This window comes from Pipistrellus hanaki (genome assembly GCF_964339955.1).
Source record: "Pipistrellus hanaki genome assembly, chromosome: 11".
Classification (NCBI taxonomy): Eukaryota; Metazoa; Chordata; class Mammalia; order Chiroptera; family Vespertilionidae; genus Pipistrellus; species Pipistrellus hanaki.
In genome coordinates this window covers 8,795,220-8,812,052 of record NC_140513.1, presented here as the reverse complement: position 1 = coordinate 8,812,052, position 16,833 = coordinate 8,795,220, and the positions used below count along the sequence as shown (strand labels likewise).

At 54.2% G+C, this 16,833-nt stretch overlaps 1 protein-coding gene across 6 annotated transcripts in view; it reads left to right on the top strand.

Annotated features, from left to right (window-relative positions):
• The window catches only part of WHRN (whirlin), a 61,609-nt gene extending 55,549 nt beyond the window's left edge, over positions 1-6,060 (top strand). For 4 of the 6 annotated variants that reach the window (XM_084898152.1, XM_084898150.1, XM_084898151.1 and 1 more), the window contains 4 exons: positions 1,372-1,885; positions 3,719-3,900; positions 4,606-4,728; positions 5,202-6,060. In XM_084898152.1, the coding sequence (XP_084754278.1) occupies positions 1,372-1,885; positions 3,719-3,900; positions 4,606-4,728; positions 5,202-5,384 (1,002 nt within the window). In that variant the 3' untranslated portion in view covers positions 5,385-6,060. The remainder of the gene's footprint in view (positions 1-1,371; positions 1,886-3,718; positions 3,901-4,605; positions 4,729-5,201) is intronic. The other 2 variants (XM_084898153.1, XM_084898149.1) reach the window with 1 other exon arrangement.
• Positions 6,061-16,833: the final 10,773 nt, after the last annotated feature.

The following is a 16,833-nucleotide window of genomic DNA, read 5'->3' as shown; positions in this document are numbered from 1 at the left end:
CTCTCCGGCGCCACCGGGAGGGCTCCATTCGGGCGTCGAAGGTGGGGCGGTGGGCTGTTGGCCTGCCCGGTTGGTGTCCCTTTGGCTGCGTTGCCAGAATATTCCCACAGCAAACACTGAAACATGGAGCGCATGGCGAGAACGCCCTGAAGAGGTCGTGTGACTGGGATGGAAATGGAAGTTAAACATTACCTTTGGCCCAGGCGCACACAGCAGCGGTCTAGGTCGCTCTGTGATTCTGACCCAGATAGCTTTTGGATGGCTTGGGCTCTGTAGCCAGACCGCCTGGGTTCAGATACCACCTCTGCCACTGACTGAGTGACCCCAGGCAAGGTTCTCGGCTGCTCCTTGCCTCAGTTTTCCCACCTGTAGAATGGGGCAAGAAGGTGTACCTAACCCATACGTCTGCGGCGACGGGTAAACCGCTTGCTGTAGGGAAAGCTTTGGACCGGGGCCCGTGCCGCCGTGGAGCTGTAGTGTCGGATATTGGCACCGGCGGAGGGGGAAGAGTAATGACAGTATCCATCGCTGCCACTCACCCAGCACCTGCTAGGCGGCGGGCACCTTGCTAACCCGTCCTACGCCTTCCCCCTCTCACCCCACAGCTCTGCCGGTGGGTACCTGGTGTCCCCCATTGCCCAGGGGTGCCCTCTGAGAGGCACAGGGCCGCGCCCAGGGCCACACAGCACCCAACCCCGGTCTGTCTGCCTCCTGTCCGCACTCTCTGCCTCCAGTCCTGTCCGCCTCCCCTCCCGTCTCTAGCTGCTAAGATAATCTCCTTAAAGAAAAGCCAGAGAGCCGAAACCAGTTTGGCTCAGTGGATAGAGCATCGGCCTGTGGACTGTAAGGTCCCAGGTTCGATTCCGGTCAAGGGCATGTACCTTGGTTGCAGAGGAGGCAGCTGATGGATGTTTCTCTCTCATCAATGTTTCTAGCTCTCTATTCCTCTCCCTTCCTCTCTGTAAAAAATCAATAAAATATATTTTTAAAAAAAAAAAGAAAAGAAAAGAAAAGAAAAAAAAAAAAAGAAAAGCCAGAGAGATGTCTTCATTGTTTTCCCTCCTCCGCATCCCGGCTTTAATTATGTCTCGTTCCCTGTGACAAGCCCTGGCCGGTGCCAAGGACTTCAATTCCCAAAGGTAACGGCGCCGTCCCCAGAGACGCAGCCAGGATCCCCGTGCTTATCAGCTGCCGAGACGCTGGGAGAAGTTTTCCACTCGGCGGCGTTGCATTATTCAGCGCGGTGTGGCCGGGAGCTGATAGAGCCGGGACGGAATTCCAGCCGGGCCGGGCCCACTCGGCTGTCCCGTCTCCCCGCGTCCAGCCGCCATGGGCTCTGACTCCTTCTACTCCTGCTGGCTCTTTTGGCAGGATGAGGTCAAGGCCACGGCCGAGGGGCTGCCTGGCTACAAGCTGCCTCCTCCCCCGCCACCGCTCGCCCAGCCCAAGAAGCTGGGGAGTCAGGACCAGAAGCCGCCTTCCTCCGCCTCGTCCCACTCGGGCATCGTCTTCTCGGCCCCGCAGAGCCGCAGCCCGCTGGCCGGCGCCGCCCCCGCCCCGGAGGCCCCCTCGGCGCAGGACTCGCCCTCCTCCCCCATCTACGCCTCCATCTCCCCTGCCAACCCCGGCGCCAAGCGGCCGCTGGATGCCCACCTGGCCCTGGTCAACCAGCACCCCATCGGCCCCTTCCCACGGGTCCAGTCCCCCCCGCACCTGAGAAGTCCCCCCGCAGAGACCATGCTGGCTGGGGGCTGCCTCCCACCACCCTCCCCGTCGGGGCGCCCAGACCAGACGGGCGCAAACCAGCACTATGTCATGGTGGAGGTACACCGCCCGGACAGCGAGCCCGACGTGAACGAAGTGAGGGCGCTGCCCCAGGCTCGCAGTGAGTACCAGCAGGCACGGGGGTGGGGTGGGGGTAGAGGGGGGCCTCCCTGCTGTGTGATCTTGGGGGTTCGTCCTCTCTGGGTTGTTCTGCCCACCAGCACAGTGAAGGTAAGCAGGTGCTCACCCAGCGAGGGGCCTCCTAGCCCCGAGGGTTCCCCCAGGGTGAGGGTGGCTGGGGAACAGGGTCCTGTGCCCACACTGAGGGGTTTGGAGTCAGACACGCCAATGTGGGTCCTGGCTCCGCCGTGCACGGGCTGTGTGGCTGTGGGCCTGCTACTGTGCCTCTCTGAGCCGCTTCCCCGTCCTCCAATGGAGGTGGCAGACAGCCCTGCCAGGCTGCTGGGAAGGTTGGGCTCCTCCTGAGCCTCCAACCCCATCACCTTGCATTCACCTAACAGCCTCCCCAGAGACTGAGCTTGCTGAGGGCAGGGGTGGCTCCTGCGATCTTTGTCCCCCAGGACTTGGCACGGAGAAGGTGCTGGGGGGAGGTGGGCCCCTGGAGGTCTCTTGACTTGGGGCTGCAGGGTCAGAGTGCAGGGTGGACCTACCAGGGACCCAGGCTGCAGCCCCAGAGTTTCCAGAGGGCATCAGTCAGCCGAGGAGGTGGAGGGGAGGGGAGGGTGCCTGAGCCCTGGGCAGCTCCCCTCCTGCAGAGTTGGGCACATTTTGTTGGATTCTGCTGCCATCTTGTGGTTAAAGTGATTGGGGGGGGGGGGGTGGAGCCGTGGCCTGGAAGGTGGTGGACGGTCAGGGGACCCTTACTGAGTGTCTGCTGTAAGGGTCCCTGTGCGCAGTGGCTTGATGGGGGGGGGGGGGGACTGAGGGAGAGCAGGCAGGCTGTGGTGAGAAACCTGAGCTGTCATACTTGGATCACTGCTGCTTCGAGACCTGGAACTAAGCTAGACACCCATGGTAATAGGGCTAACCATTGTACAGTACTGTCTGTGCACTGGACGCTGTTCTAGGGACTTCGCCTATATTAGCAACTCATCTAATCACCCCAACAGTCCTTTGAGGCTGGCACTGTTATTATCCCGATTTTATAGATGAAGAGGCACAGAGAGTAATTGTGGAGCTAGGCGGTCTGGCACAAGTCTGCTCTCTTGACTGCTTCACTCTGTGCGTCATGTCCACTGGCCTTTATGGTAACGCCATTGGAGAGGTGTCATTGTTTCCGATTGGAACGAGGACGTGGAGGCTCAGAGAGGCTATGTGACGTGCCCAGCGTTGCACAGCTGGTCAGAGGGCATTCCTGTCCAACCTGCCAGACTTAATGTTGGGTCTTGGACTCAGAGAGTAGGCCATCACACACACGGTGAAGCAGCTGGGGTTGACCGGTGAACCAGAGGGGCATGTGTCCACACTCAGCTCCGACCAGTTGGGGTTGTGCAGGGGTATAGACCAGGGATGGAAGAACTGCCTTTTTTTTTTTTTTTTTTTTGTCTTAAGAAGCTAGAAATCTAAGTTTTATGTGAGATCTCCTAATTTCAATGTGTTGATCCACCATTAAAAATGGACCGCATTGTGTGTGTTTAAAAAACAAGCCCACATCTCATCTGTGGGCTGGGTTTGCTTCCTGATCTCTGTTCTAATCTTTACACCAGGGGAAGTCAGGGCAGACATCCCGGAAGTGGCAGGCTTGGGGCCAGGCCCAGTTGGAAGGGCAGATCTCAGTGGGTAAAAGGTGGTGCCCTCCAGCTATCCCCAACTGCCCAGTCTTTGCCCAGGGAATCCCCTTAAACCTTCCAGCCTGCAGCTTCATCACCTCCTCCAGGAAGCCCTCCCTGATCCCAACTGTATAAATCACTCTCTTCCTGTTCCCCGCTCCCAGCAGCCTCCACACTCTCTCAGCTCTCAGACAGCGGGCAGACTCTGAGTGAGGACAGTGGAGTGGATGCTGGCGAGGTGGAGGCCAGCGCCCCTGGCCGAGGCAGACAGATGGCGTCCACCAAGAGCAGGAGTAGCAAGGAGCCAGCTCGGAACGAGAGGAGCACAGAGGGGGCGACCAAACCGGTGAGTGAGGAGGAGGGGGTCACAGAGGGTGGGGGGAAGCACAGGAAGTCCCTGACCAGCGTTCAGCTTGTCAAGTGACCACGGGGAATGGAGCGAGCCCCTCCCTGGAAGGGTGTGGGCACTAGAAAGGGTAACTGGAGACCTAGTTCAAGTCCTACCTTTGCTGTGACACTGACCAGCCCCGTCCTGAGGCTGGTCTTGAGAATCTCTTTTTTTTTTTTTTTTTTAATAAATATATTTTATTGATTTTTTACAGAGAGGAGAAGAGAGGGATAGAGAGTTAGAAACATCGATGAGAGAGAATCATCAATCAGCTGCCTCTTGCACACCCCCTACTGGAGATGTGTCCACAATCAAGGTACATGCCCTTGACCAGAATCGAACCTGGGACCTTTTAGTCCGCAGGCCGACACTCTATCCGCTGAGCCAAACCGGTTTCGGCTGGTCTTGAGAATCTTAAAGCTCAGTCCTGACATGGCCAGATGGCTAGAGGTTTGGGGATGGGGGACAGACCTGGATTGAGTCCTGGCCGCCCCTTAACTTCCTGAGCTTCAGGGTTTTATAGCAATTAGGAGCTGAGAACACCAAGTTCTTAGCTTGCTGCCTGGCATATTGGAGGCTCCAAACACAGGCTGCCATCTGAGTCCTGCTGACCTAAAGCTGTCATGTCCAGGCCTTTGTCACTGGTCTCCTTCATACCCACAGCCTGGACTCCTGGAGCCCACCTCCACCCTGGTCCGAGTAAAGAAAAGTGCGGCCACCCTGGGCATCGCCATCGAGGGTGGCGCCAACACCCGCCAGCCCCTGCCCAGGATCGTCACCATTCAGGTACTTCCCCAGGGGCCCCGCTGACGATCTACCCCTGCCCCTGGGAGCTTTTTCTCGGCCTCCCAGGGTAGTGCCACCCTGACAGGTGACCCAACACCGAAGGGCAGACCCAGGCTCATACGACCTTTGCTCTCCCTGAGCCTCAGTTTCCTAATCAGTGCCATGGACACCCAGGTGGCAGCTGCCAGGTTGGCAATGCCAGGTTGGACCCTGTGGGTAGCCAGGGCCAGGCCAGCCTAGACCTCAGGTGCCCTATGTATAAGGTGACCAGATTGACCAGGGGGGTTGTCTTGATTAAAAATGTGGTCTAAATGGAGCAACAAAAATTTTCATAGAACGCAAAAATAGTATTGTAAAATTTTTAAAACGCCGCAGGATGCGGGACAAATTGTTAAAAATTGGGACTGTCCTGCCGAAAGCGGGGCGTCTGGTCACCTTACCTACGTGCCTCCGACCTGTGTCTCACCCCACAGCGAGGTGGCTCGGCCCACAACTGCGGGCAGCTGAAGGTGGGCCACGTGATCCTGGAGGTGAACGGGCTGACGCTGCGGGGCAAGGAGCACCGGGAGGCCGCGCGCATCATCGCCGAGGCCTTCAAGACCAAGGAGTGTGACTACATCGACTTTCTGGTCACCGAGTTCAATGTGATGCTCTAGGGGCTGGGGCTGAGGGCCTCCCACCGCCGCCCCGCCCCTGGCCCGGTCCCCTTCCCTCCTGGCGCTGTTAGCTCCCTGAGGGGCCAGGGCTGCATGGCCAGGGCAGCAGGAAGACACCCCGACTCCTTCCGGGCCCCGCTGGACCAGAACCAGGAGAGGAGGGCCAAGTGAAGCAAACAGAAGGTCAGGCCAGGTCAGGATCTGGTGCCGTGCGTGGCACACAGCAGGCACTCGCTACCAGTGTGGCTTCCAGGAAGGGGAGGGACACAGTGTCTTGGCACGACCACCTGAGGTCTGCCAGGGCCTGCTCCTCTGGGTTGACCCGGGGGCACTGTGCCCCTGGCCACCTAGGACCCGGCCATCCCCAGATGCCTTGGCTTTGTCTAGAGTGAGGTCACATGAGAATTCATGGACACGGCCCCCAGCCCGGGGGCATCTTGCAGGACCTTTAGTGCCACAAATAAGCATCAAGCACCCCCATTCCTCCTAGCTCCTTGTCCCCCATGGTATTTATTATTTATTTCCCTCTCCACACCCTGGGGACCCAAGACCCCAGCTTCCTACCCCCTCCCCCCCTGCCTATCCCAGAGGCCTTGCAGGTGACCAGCGACGTCAGTGTATTTATATACAGAGCTTATGACTTTAATTTTTCAATAAAGAGATCTGAACAAGGTTAGAGTCCAGTGTGCTGTGTGGCCTGCCTGTGTGACTGGGGTCTTGATTGCTCACCGTGGCGATGGGGGTAGAGCAGTTGGAGGCATCAGAGCACCATACATCACTACCCCTATCCCCCTTCCCCCCAACACACACACACACACACACACACACACACACACACACATTGGGAGTGCAGGGGCACTTGAAACCACACCTGCGTCTTGGAACACCCTACCTGCAGGTTACTTACAGGTAATACTTTTAGATGAAAAGGCACGGGTATGTCATGGGGCAGAATACACAATGTACATGGATGTTATAAATTACAGGGAGGTGGCCCACCTTATGGCAGGTCCCAGAAACTGACTCTGAGGTGAGGATCTGTATGCAAGTGATTCATTAAGGAAGGGAGAGGCAGTGAAGGAGTGGGGGCTCAGGAGGGGAAGGGGAGCAGCCAAGCCTGGGAGGGGACACCAGAGTGTAAGTTATACCTAGAGTTGTCCCCCCTCAGGGCCGGGGGACAGGGCCTTCATGCTCTCAGTCTTTGATCAAGGCCTGGGGGAGAGGGGAGAGAGAGACAGTAAATTCCCAAACACATCTCACCCTCTATCTGTGCAGGCCACATGCTGTTCTAGGAGCCCAGGGCAGTGGCTGCTACAAATAATACATGGAGGGGAAAGAGGAGAGGTCGGCAGGAGATGGTCGGCTTCCCCCAAGGCCCATTTCCTTCAGCCCCAGGGTTCTTCTGGGGCAGGAAGAGTTTGAGAAGGTCTGCCTTGTCCGGCCCGGTGTCCAGCGCCTGCCAGAATGGGTCCCAGGCAGTTGATCCCACAGACCTGCATCAGATTCTGCACTTGGTTGCCCTTGTCCGCTCCCCAGGCCAAGGAGATCACCTGGAGACCGGAGCCCTGGGTTCCGCTAGACCTCTGAAACAGCTCATCCTGGAAGGTCCTAGCCCCGCCCCAGTCCTAACACCCCTGCAGGGAAGAACCCTGACGTGGCAGGGCAGCCGGAGAGCTTAGTCAGGCCCCGGATCTCCTGACATCAGACTCTAAAGCCTGTGTGATCAAGGGCAAGTGTCTGCGTCTTTCTGAGCCCAAGTTCCCCATCTGGAAAATGGGTGTGGTAGGCTGAAGAATGGCCCCTAAAGGTATTCCGGTTCCTGGAACATGTGAATGTTACTTATAGGGCAAAGGAACTTTGCAGATGTGATTCAGGCATTTAGTGGGGAGGGTTATTCTGGATTATTTGGGCAGGCCCAACACGATCACTTGGGTCTTTGAAAAAGGGAGGCGGGGGGAGGGAGGCTGGACACAAAACCGGAAAAGGTGTGATGACGGAAATGGATGTTGGAGTGGTGTGTTTTGAAGATGGAGGAGTGCAGATTGCCACTAGAAGTGGGAAAAGATAAGGAAATGGGTTTTCCTTCAGGCTCCAGAAGGAACCTGCCTGGCTGACACCTTGACTTGAACCAGTGAGACGGGTTTTGGACTTCTGACCCCTCTTTGAAAGAGAACCAATTAGTGTTACTTTAAGCCAGGAACTGGTGGTAATATGTTATAGCAGACACAGGAAGTCAATGCATAGGGATGCTGCTACTTGCAGGTGGAAGTTGGGATGCTGTGTGTGGACCATGCTCAGAGTCAGCCCAGGGAGATGACTGCAGTCAGGGTGATGGTGAATGAAGAAAGGAGCCCTCTGATCTTATAAATGCCACTTCTTTCCCAGGCTCAGGGGACAGAGAGCCCCAGCAGCTGCAGCCCATGGTCCCATGTTTATAATTTGAAAAAAAATAAGTTGAGAATGAATTTCTAGAACCATTGCTTCTGAAATTGCTAGAACTGACTCCGGAGCCGTGGAATTCTAAAACTAAAAAATTCATTTGCACGTGGATTTAGAAAGGTCAAATTGCTTGCCCAAAGTTGCATCACCAGTGAGTGGAAGAAGACAAATTTAGGCCTATGACGAATTTAGTCTGGCTTCCACAACATGAACCCCAGAACAAGCACACGTCATGTTGTCTTTTAATAAGATCCAGTATTATGGGCGAAGGCAGCTTTGAAATTTTAAGAGGGAGGAGCCAGAAGTCCACCCGGGACACGTGTACCTGTGGCCCTAAGATCTTTACTCATGACACCAGAGCTGGAGGGGGGAGGTATGGTTAGGGAATCTCAGAGTGTGTTGCTAGAAGACGGAAGGTGAGCTTTTGGTTTGAGCTGGGGTCTCCTCAAGCAAGTGCCAAGTTGGTCTTTAAATCCCCTGGGCTCTCTGCTTGAGAGAAAGCAGGGTGGGGTGGGGAAAATGGAGTAGCCCAGTGTGGGGAGTACGGGACAAACAAGGCCCAGCTCAAGGTGCACACCTTAGTGTCTAAAACCTGGCATCGTATTCCACCTTCACCACTTTCTGCCTGTGTAACTGAGCAAGTCACTTAAACGGAACCTCAGTTTTCTCATCTTTACATGGGAAGCATAATACTAACCTAACTTGTGAATTATTGTGAGGGTTTGCTGAAATTTTCCCCTGGGACAGAGGAGGCTTTTAGTGAATAGAAGCTGCTGTTGCAATTCCCATTAGAGATGTGTACAGGGAGTCACTGGCAACCTGGGGGGACCGATAACTGGGCTGCAACATACTTGGATGCAAATCCTTGGGAAAGTCACTCCCTGTCTCCAGGCCTGTTAATCTCCCATGTGAAGTAGGATTCTTCTAGGAACTCTTTAAATTAGGTCCATTGTTTTATTTCTTCCCTCTGGCATCCTGGATCTGGGCTTCCCTCGCAGCAGCCCCACCCGCAGCAGCCCCACCCGGAAGGAAGGATGTCCGGTCCAATTAGCATTTTATGCTTTTATTATCATAGACAGTTCTAGTGTCATGTTTATTTACTTTCGTCAGCTACACTGTGAGGCAAGAGCTACAAATCCCATTTATCTGAAGCTCAGTGGCAGCCAGTGGCAGAACTGGGGCAAGTGCCTAGGCCAGTTTGACACTGTACACAGCCATTCTTCAAGGTGCATTTCATAGTCACAGCAGGACCTTGGGCAAAGTCTTGTTTCTCTCCTGGATTGGAGAGGATGGGTCCATAGTAAGAGTTTACAAGGGTGCCTGACACATGAGTGCTCACGAAAAGTTTATTCCGGCATTATTGCTACTGTTAGGAAGCAGTTCGTTCCACTATGAAAGTTCTATTTCTTCCTCGTTGCAACCCTGCACAAATGTCTTAACTCCGGGCTTCAATCTCGAGTTCGCACCCGGACGGGTTACACGAAACCTTCCAGATTTGAGATTTTTTTCCCGGGTGGAGTCCAGTCTGACTCCCTGAGGGCGGGCCGCAGGCTACCATCTCCCTGCGATTGGTGCAACCTCGAGACCCCGCCTCCTGGGGCCGCACCCCGCCCGCCCGGCAGAGGCCGGCCTCGGGGATTATGCAAACTACCTCCGCCCCGCCCCGCGCCCGGATTGGACGCCTTTGTTTGCCGCTCAACTCCAGGAAACCCCCCCGCGCTGGGCGGCAGGCAGGTGAGTAGCGGGGAGGGGCTCGCGGTGGTCCGGGGCGGGCTCCGGCCCCTCGCTGGGTCTCAGTTTCTCTGTCGGGGGGAATGGGAGGGGCGGGTGAGCCAGCGCCCATGGGCCTGGGTCCTCGGGGGCGGTGCTGATCTCGGCCTCTCCCACGTGGAAAACCATCGCTACTCTGGGAGTGGGAGGGAGTCCAGGAGAGACTGTCCACTCCGAGTCCAAACCCGGCAGTCCCCACATCGCGGCCTCAGTCTCCACCTCCGCGCAATGGGGGCGTTGGCTGTTTCTCGCCGCCTGCGGCCGGCTTGCGCGGGCCGGAGGGAGGGGAGGGTTCCCGAGGGAATCTGGAGGTGGTCCTTGGCCCGGCGGAGGGCTGTGTTTGGGTGAGAGGTGTGGCCGGGTAGCTGTGGTGACGGGGAGGTGGGACTTTTTCCCGTCCTCTTGGGGATTTGTGTGAGGTTCGCTCCCGGGCAACCACCGCGCACCCTGACAACCCGGAGCCGCGCGCCCTGCCCAGACGCCTAACGCAAGTTTCTTTTCCTCTTTTTTGGCGGGAGAGAGGGGTAGAGCGAGGGCCAGCATGGGGGTGGGGGCAGCTCTGACTGTGGCAGGAACTGGGATGGACTATGCGGAAATGTAAGACCAGCCCCTCTTGGTGCACAGATGGGGAGACTGAGACTCAGAAATGGGGCAGGGCTCAGCAGGGCAGGTGCAGAGCTGGCATCTCCCCAGGGGGATGGGGCAGGGGGGGGCAGAGCCAGAGCCAGTTTCTTTCTTTTTTGGTGCGACCTGGATAAGACTCCTTTGCCCGGCTTTTGTTGAGAGAAATGACAGAGCCGAGCGGATCATTACCTACGTTGAAAAAGCTTCTGCTCCTGAGTGAGAAAGCTGGAAAGTTGCTGATAACACACTGGGGCTATTTTGGAGCAGAGAAGAGAAGCTGAGACAGGCCGCCGTGAAAAGAGACATTGTTCCTGTCCTCTAGGACAGAAGGAAAAGAGATGGCTGAAACTGAAGCATGAAGGACTGAGGTTAGGTATTTGCAGGGACTTCCCAAGAACGCTTTCCAGGCGCCTCCTCTAGAGTGAGGGGTTTTGCTTTTTGGCCCTTGGTCCTGTTTTGTCAAGAAAACAATTTCTGTCCGTCCGTGTGAGGGGGTCTAAGTCTGGCTTACTTAGCAGTAGGGGAGTGGACCTGAGGGTGTTTTGGGACCATTTTGGGTTTATTCCCAGGAACCGTCTCAGTTCTTCTGCAGGAGGGAGAAGGTACTCATGTGTGGCTTTTGCCTCCCAAAGTCCAATGGTTTGCATTTGAAACATGTGATTTGGGCTGTTTCTTGCAAAGAAATTTCATCAGCTGCCACCAGCCTGCACAGTCCACCAGGGGCGCCAGGGTTGGGGTTTCCGGAGAGCCTGGGAATGGTCCAGGCTCTGAGGCTGTCACGCTGAGAGCTGAGAGTGTATTTTGAAAACTGGTACATACCAAGGACATTTCCAAGAGGAAGGGAGGGGGTGAAGAAAAAATGTTTTAGGGCATCCAGCTGAATCACCAGCTGAATTCCACGTCCTTTTTATGCTTCCTCACTCCTGGGAGGTGGGACAGAACTGGAGACTGGGAGCTAAAAGAACTTGGTTTAAATCCTCAGCCTGGCTTCGATGCTGAGCACCTCAGTTTTCCCATCTGTAAAATGGGAATGGTTAATGCCCACTTCAGCGCCACTTTCAGGCTCCCATGAGAATTTTGTGCAGCCTGCATTCTGAGTCTGAAGATGAGGAAACTGAAGCCCAGAGGAAGGAAGGAAGAGCAGCATTAATATTATCCGTAATGATAGCTCATGGTTATTGAGTGCTGTATTCTAACCATTGTGCCAAGGGTTTTACTGCAGTGATTGGGGTCCAGAAAGCCGGGAGCCCTTTTCTATCCTGTCACTCACTAATCACCCTCCTGGTACCAGGACAGAACCCTACACAAAGCGTTTAGTACATCGTTGATCACTTGCATTAGATCACTTCCTGGCCAGGCAGGGAGCCAGGTCCAAACACCCGCACCCTACTGCAGATCCCCTGAGGGTGGATTTGGAAAGGAAATTTTTCTGGATGAAGCTCCTAGTCTATTCTGTGAGTTGTGCAGTATAGCAGACCCTCTGACTTGGGGACAGGTCTGTGTAAAGCCTGAGTTCCAGGCCAACATATCTGATCTTTAACCTTAAAGTGATAGCACCAATCATGGTCTTTAAGCAGGGAAAAGCTTGATCAGAATGATGCTCTAAGACAGTGGTCGGCAAATTGCCGATTGCGAGCCACATGGGGCTCTTTGGCCCCTTGAGTGTGGCTCTTCCACAAAATACCATGTGTGATATTGCAGCTTCATGGACCCATGTGCAGAAGTCGGTTTTTGGCTCTCAAAAGAAATTTCAATCGTTGTACTGTTGATATTTGGCTCTGTTGACTAATGAGTTTACCAACCACTGCCCTAAGAGGATTTATCGGGCAGCAGGTGCCCAGGGGATTGGAGTGGCAGGGTGAATGGGAATAGGCTGTCAGTGGCAGGGGAGCCAGGATGATGCTGACGGCACTCCTCCTGTGTTTTCTGAGCATCCCGTGTGCTAAGCTGAGCAAGCACACTGTGCTGGTACTCTCCACTCATGCTCCTGAAGAAAGTGCTATCCCAGATTGTAGATGAAGATATCAGAGAGGCTCAGAAATCTATCTAAAGGTCAGAGCTACCGGATCTGGAGCCAGGCCTTCCTGCCCCCAGACCTCAACATTAAAAAAAAAAAAATTAAAAAAAGATTGTTATTGATTTCAGAGAGGAAGGAAGAGGGAGAGCGATAGAAACATCATAGATGAGAGAGAATCATTGATTGGCTGCCTCCTGCACATCCCCCGTCCTCCCCACTGGGGATCGAGCCCACAACCTGGGTACATGCCCTGACTGGGAATCAAACCGTGACCTTCGTAGGCTGACACTCCACCACTGAGCCATGTGGTCGGGCAGACCTTTGCATTTTTAATTTCTCGGTCCCTCCTCCCATTTAACCTACAGTCCCATCTTGGCTCTGATTTCCCTTTCCAGGTGCCAGCCAAACTCCACCATGGTGGTGGAGAGAGACCCCGGGCTCCTCTAGATCCTAGCCAGCATTCTCCCTCCCCTGAGGCTGAGCCTATTCCGGGGGAGGGGCCGTGATCAAGACCGGAGTGGGATGCCTATCTGTCAGTCTTTCGGAATCTTGGGACCACACAGCCAAGGACCACGGATCAGGAAGGGCATGTGTCCCGGAGACTGTACTCAGCCCCTCCCCGACGGGGATTCATTCGGAGGGTAACGCTTTACTTATGGGTGCAGATTCGACTCTGCCTCTAAAGTGCTGTGTGATTTGGGACACGTTGTGAAACCTCTCTGTGCCTTTCCTCATCTATGAAATGCCTGGTTATGAGGATCCAGTCGGACAACACATGCCATGCCCCACAGTGTTGAGTGGTTAAGGCTGGGGTTGCTTCCTTTCCTTTTTGTGATTTTCACATATTCCTACATGTTGTGTAATGGCTACGTGTGCAGGAAAGAACACACAGTATGAGTCTAAAAAGAGGAAGAGAGAAGGTGTGGGAGGGGAGTTACAAAATGTCAGCGCTGCAAAGGACCTCAGAGAGCCCACCCACTCTGCCCAGCTTGCATGGGCGGGGTGGGGGGTGGGGCAGGAGGCACGAGGAGGGCAGGCCCAAGGTCTCATCAGAATAGGGCACTGAAGACGTGTGGTGGTGGCTTTTTTTTGCCCTAGTTGGTTTGACTCAGTGGATAGTGCATCAGCCTTTGGACTGAGGGTCCTGGGTTCAATTCCAGTCAAGGACACATTCCGGGGTTGTGGGCATGATCCCCAGGGGGACGGGTGTGTGTAGGAGGCAGCCATCAGTCCTTCTCTCTCATCATTGATGTTTCTATCTCTCCCTCTCTTTTTCTCTCTGAAATAAATAACAATAAAAAAAAACATTTAAAAAAAGAATAATAAATGCTCCTTTTACTCTTATTTTTAAATCAACTGTTATTTTAGAAAATATAATAGGGAAAAGGAGTAAACTGGCCTTAGTTCTACTACCTAGTAATAATTATTGAAACTGTTTGGTACACCTCTCTCCTTTTCCCCCTTTTCCCTCCCTTCCTTTCCCCTTCCCTTCCTCCGTATTTTACTGTGTTTTTTTCTTTCATGGACTCAAACTAGATATATATTTTCCTATAACTGGCGTGCTCACTTAACATATCACATTTCTATGTCGCTTCATAATCTTCTACAATGTTATGGTCAGTCGCTGCATAACATTTCACTGAGGGGAAACACCCTGATTTAACTTAATGGCCTTTTATTATTGGACACTGCACTTGTTTCCAACCTTTCCACCCTCTGTGAGGTTCATTGCAGCGTGATCATCATTTACTCTCGGGGTCCAGACAGCTTGGCTCAAACCCAGCTTCTTCTCCGGTGAAGTGACAGCAATTCCTGCTCCTTGGATTGGTGTGAAGATTAGACAACGAGCTCCTACCCTATAGGAAGGCCCTTACAGAACAGGTGCTCAGTGAAGTGTGTTGCTATCAGTGCGTTCCTGGCGCATGCACACGTTTGTTTGTTTGACTCTTCATACGGCATGAATTTGGGAGAGGGAGAGAGAGAGGGAGAGGGAGAGGGAGAAAGAGGGGGAAAGAGAGAGAGAGAGAGAGAGAGAGAGAGAGAGGGAATGTGTGTGTGTGTGTGTGTGTGTGTGTGTGTGTGTGTGTGTCTTCCTCAATGTGGCCACAGCCTCCTCAGAACCCATGTTTCAGTTGGCCTGTTTCCTCCTCTCCTTAAGTATTCCTGGTGGGGACACAGTTTCTAGCTGTGTCAGTGCCCCCAGAACTGGTTTGGGGGTCACCGGGAGAGGGTCATGGGGGGATGGCAGCATTTCTCTCCCCTTGGGAGGGCTGGCTTTGCCTTTTTGTGTACAGGACCCAGAACTAGAGCTGGGGAAGCTCCAGAGCCAGGAAAATCAAACAGCCCTGCAGGGAGCAGGCCATCTGGGCTTTTCACGGATATGGCCAGAGTCATTGATGGGTGAGCTTTGTGCCAGCTGGGCCCTGGGCCAGGACTTTAGGCACACGGTCTCATTTATCACCCCAAGGATGCTATAATTCAGTATTATCCACATTTTACAGGTAAGGAATCTGGTGTTCAGAGAGGTTAAGCAATTTGCCCAAGGGCACACAGCTTTCTAGAGAGAACCTGGAGGTCTGACTACCCAAAAAGTCTATGTTCCTAAGCCCCTGTGCCCTGCAGCCTCCCGTATACATGGCGTTTCTGTCTGTGCAGGCAAGTGCAATCAAAGAACCCAGGAGATTTAGTGCTTCAAGGTCATTTCTGATAACCTCAGGGATAATCTCATTAAGCCCAAGGTTCAAAGCTAAGAGAGGGGAAGCCACTTGGTCCGATGTCACTCAGCCTCCACTTCCCAAGCCAGGCTTCCATCCATTCTTTTTGGTTCACTCCCGGTTGTGGGCTCGATCCCCAGTAGGGGGTGTGCCGATCAATGATTCTTTATCATCATTGATGTTTCTATCTCTCCTCCCTTCCTCTCTAAAATCAATAAAAATATATTCTAAAAAAGAAAACAGCCTTAACTAGTTTGGATAGAGCGTCGGCCTGTGATCTGAAGGGTCCCAGATTCGGTTCCATTCAAGGGCATGTACCTTAGTTGCGGGCACATCCCCAATAAAGGGTGTGCAGGAAGCACCTGATCAATGTTTCTCTCTTATTGATGTTTCTAGCTCTCTATCCCTCTCCCTTCCTCTCTGTAAAAAATCAATAAAAATATATTTAAAAAAGAAAACAGAACGGCTCTGTGCATAACTAGAGTCTCATTCCAAAGCCAGAACACGGGCTTGGTGAACTGCAGTTAGTTGGTCATAAGCTGTACTCCCGGTTCTATGGTGCCCAGGGCATTCATTATCTCCAGAGGCTGCCATGGTGAGAGCATCGAGCACAGCCACTGAGAGGTGGGTCTTGGTGTGTGTGAATGTCTGCCGGCACTCACCCGCTCTGTGGCCATGGGCCTCTGTTTACCCACCTGTACAATGAGGGGGTCACACCTGCCTCAGTGGGTTGTTGTGAGGGTTACTAGCCAGGCCTGGGCCTCTGGCTAGACTGGGTAGCTCATCCATCGTAGATTACTGTGCTTCTACTGCTGAGCGCCCCACTCCACTGTCAGAGCCAGACTTCGCTCCTAATTACCCATGGGGAGCCCCCAGGGAGGGCACATGGGGCTGAGACCTACAGGGTGCCTGGAAGTTGGCAGGGAGAAGGAATGGGTTTGGGTGAGGTCCCGGAGCACAGAGCATTTGTCCCAGGAACAGCAAGAAGCCCTGTGTGGCAGGAGCCGCCGAGGGAGCGGGGGACAGAGGGAGGAGAAGCAGGAGAGCGGCCGGGCTGTGGGGTTTCAGTTTCTTTCTCAGCGTTTTAAGCACAGAGGGGCCAGGTGTGGATGCTTCTGTTTTGGCAAAGTCCTCTGGTGCGGGGTCGGGTATGGACTGCAGGGACCAAGAGCTCTTGCAGGGGGCCATGTGGGGATGCAGAGAAGGGGACAGATTCTGGTGAGAGCAAGAAAGTAAAATCAACAGGAGTTGCTGAGAGACTAGTTATAGGCATGAGGGAGAGGGAACTGTCCAAGACGTGCACCTGGGTGAAAGGTGGACAAACTGGGGATGCTTGGGTGTGGAGGGCAGGGTGGAATGAGCTCAGTTGCATTGGTTAATTTGGCCTGTGAGAGGAGGGGCACAGCGTGCATAGAGGCAGCGGGAAGGTTGGTGGCAAGGAGATGGACCAGAGTACATGAGAGGGCTTTCCTCCGTGTTAGGCAGATGCCCCTCACATGGGCCTAGGGTAATCCAGGGGCACCGGGGTGTGCCTGGCAGTGGCAGCCACCTGGCGTTGATAGTGGTGCAGTCCTGCCGGGTTAATGACCGGGGAGGGAGAGTGAGTGAATGACAGGGTGTCAGGGGAGTCTGCCCCTCGCACAATGGGCCACATGGCCACCAGAGCTGGCAGGGAGGGGCCTCGTTAGGGTTTGCTGTGCTCCATAGGCTGGGTGCCCCATCACCCAGATGTGGATGAAAGTCAGGGAAGGAGGGCGGGGGGGTGATAACTGGAATGAGGGCACCTGGTTCTAGCCTGGCTTTGCCATGTACTCAAGGCTGATCTTGAGAAAGTTCATTCATTCATTCAATCACTCATTCGTTCATTCATTTATTCATGTTCCAG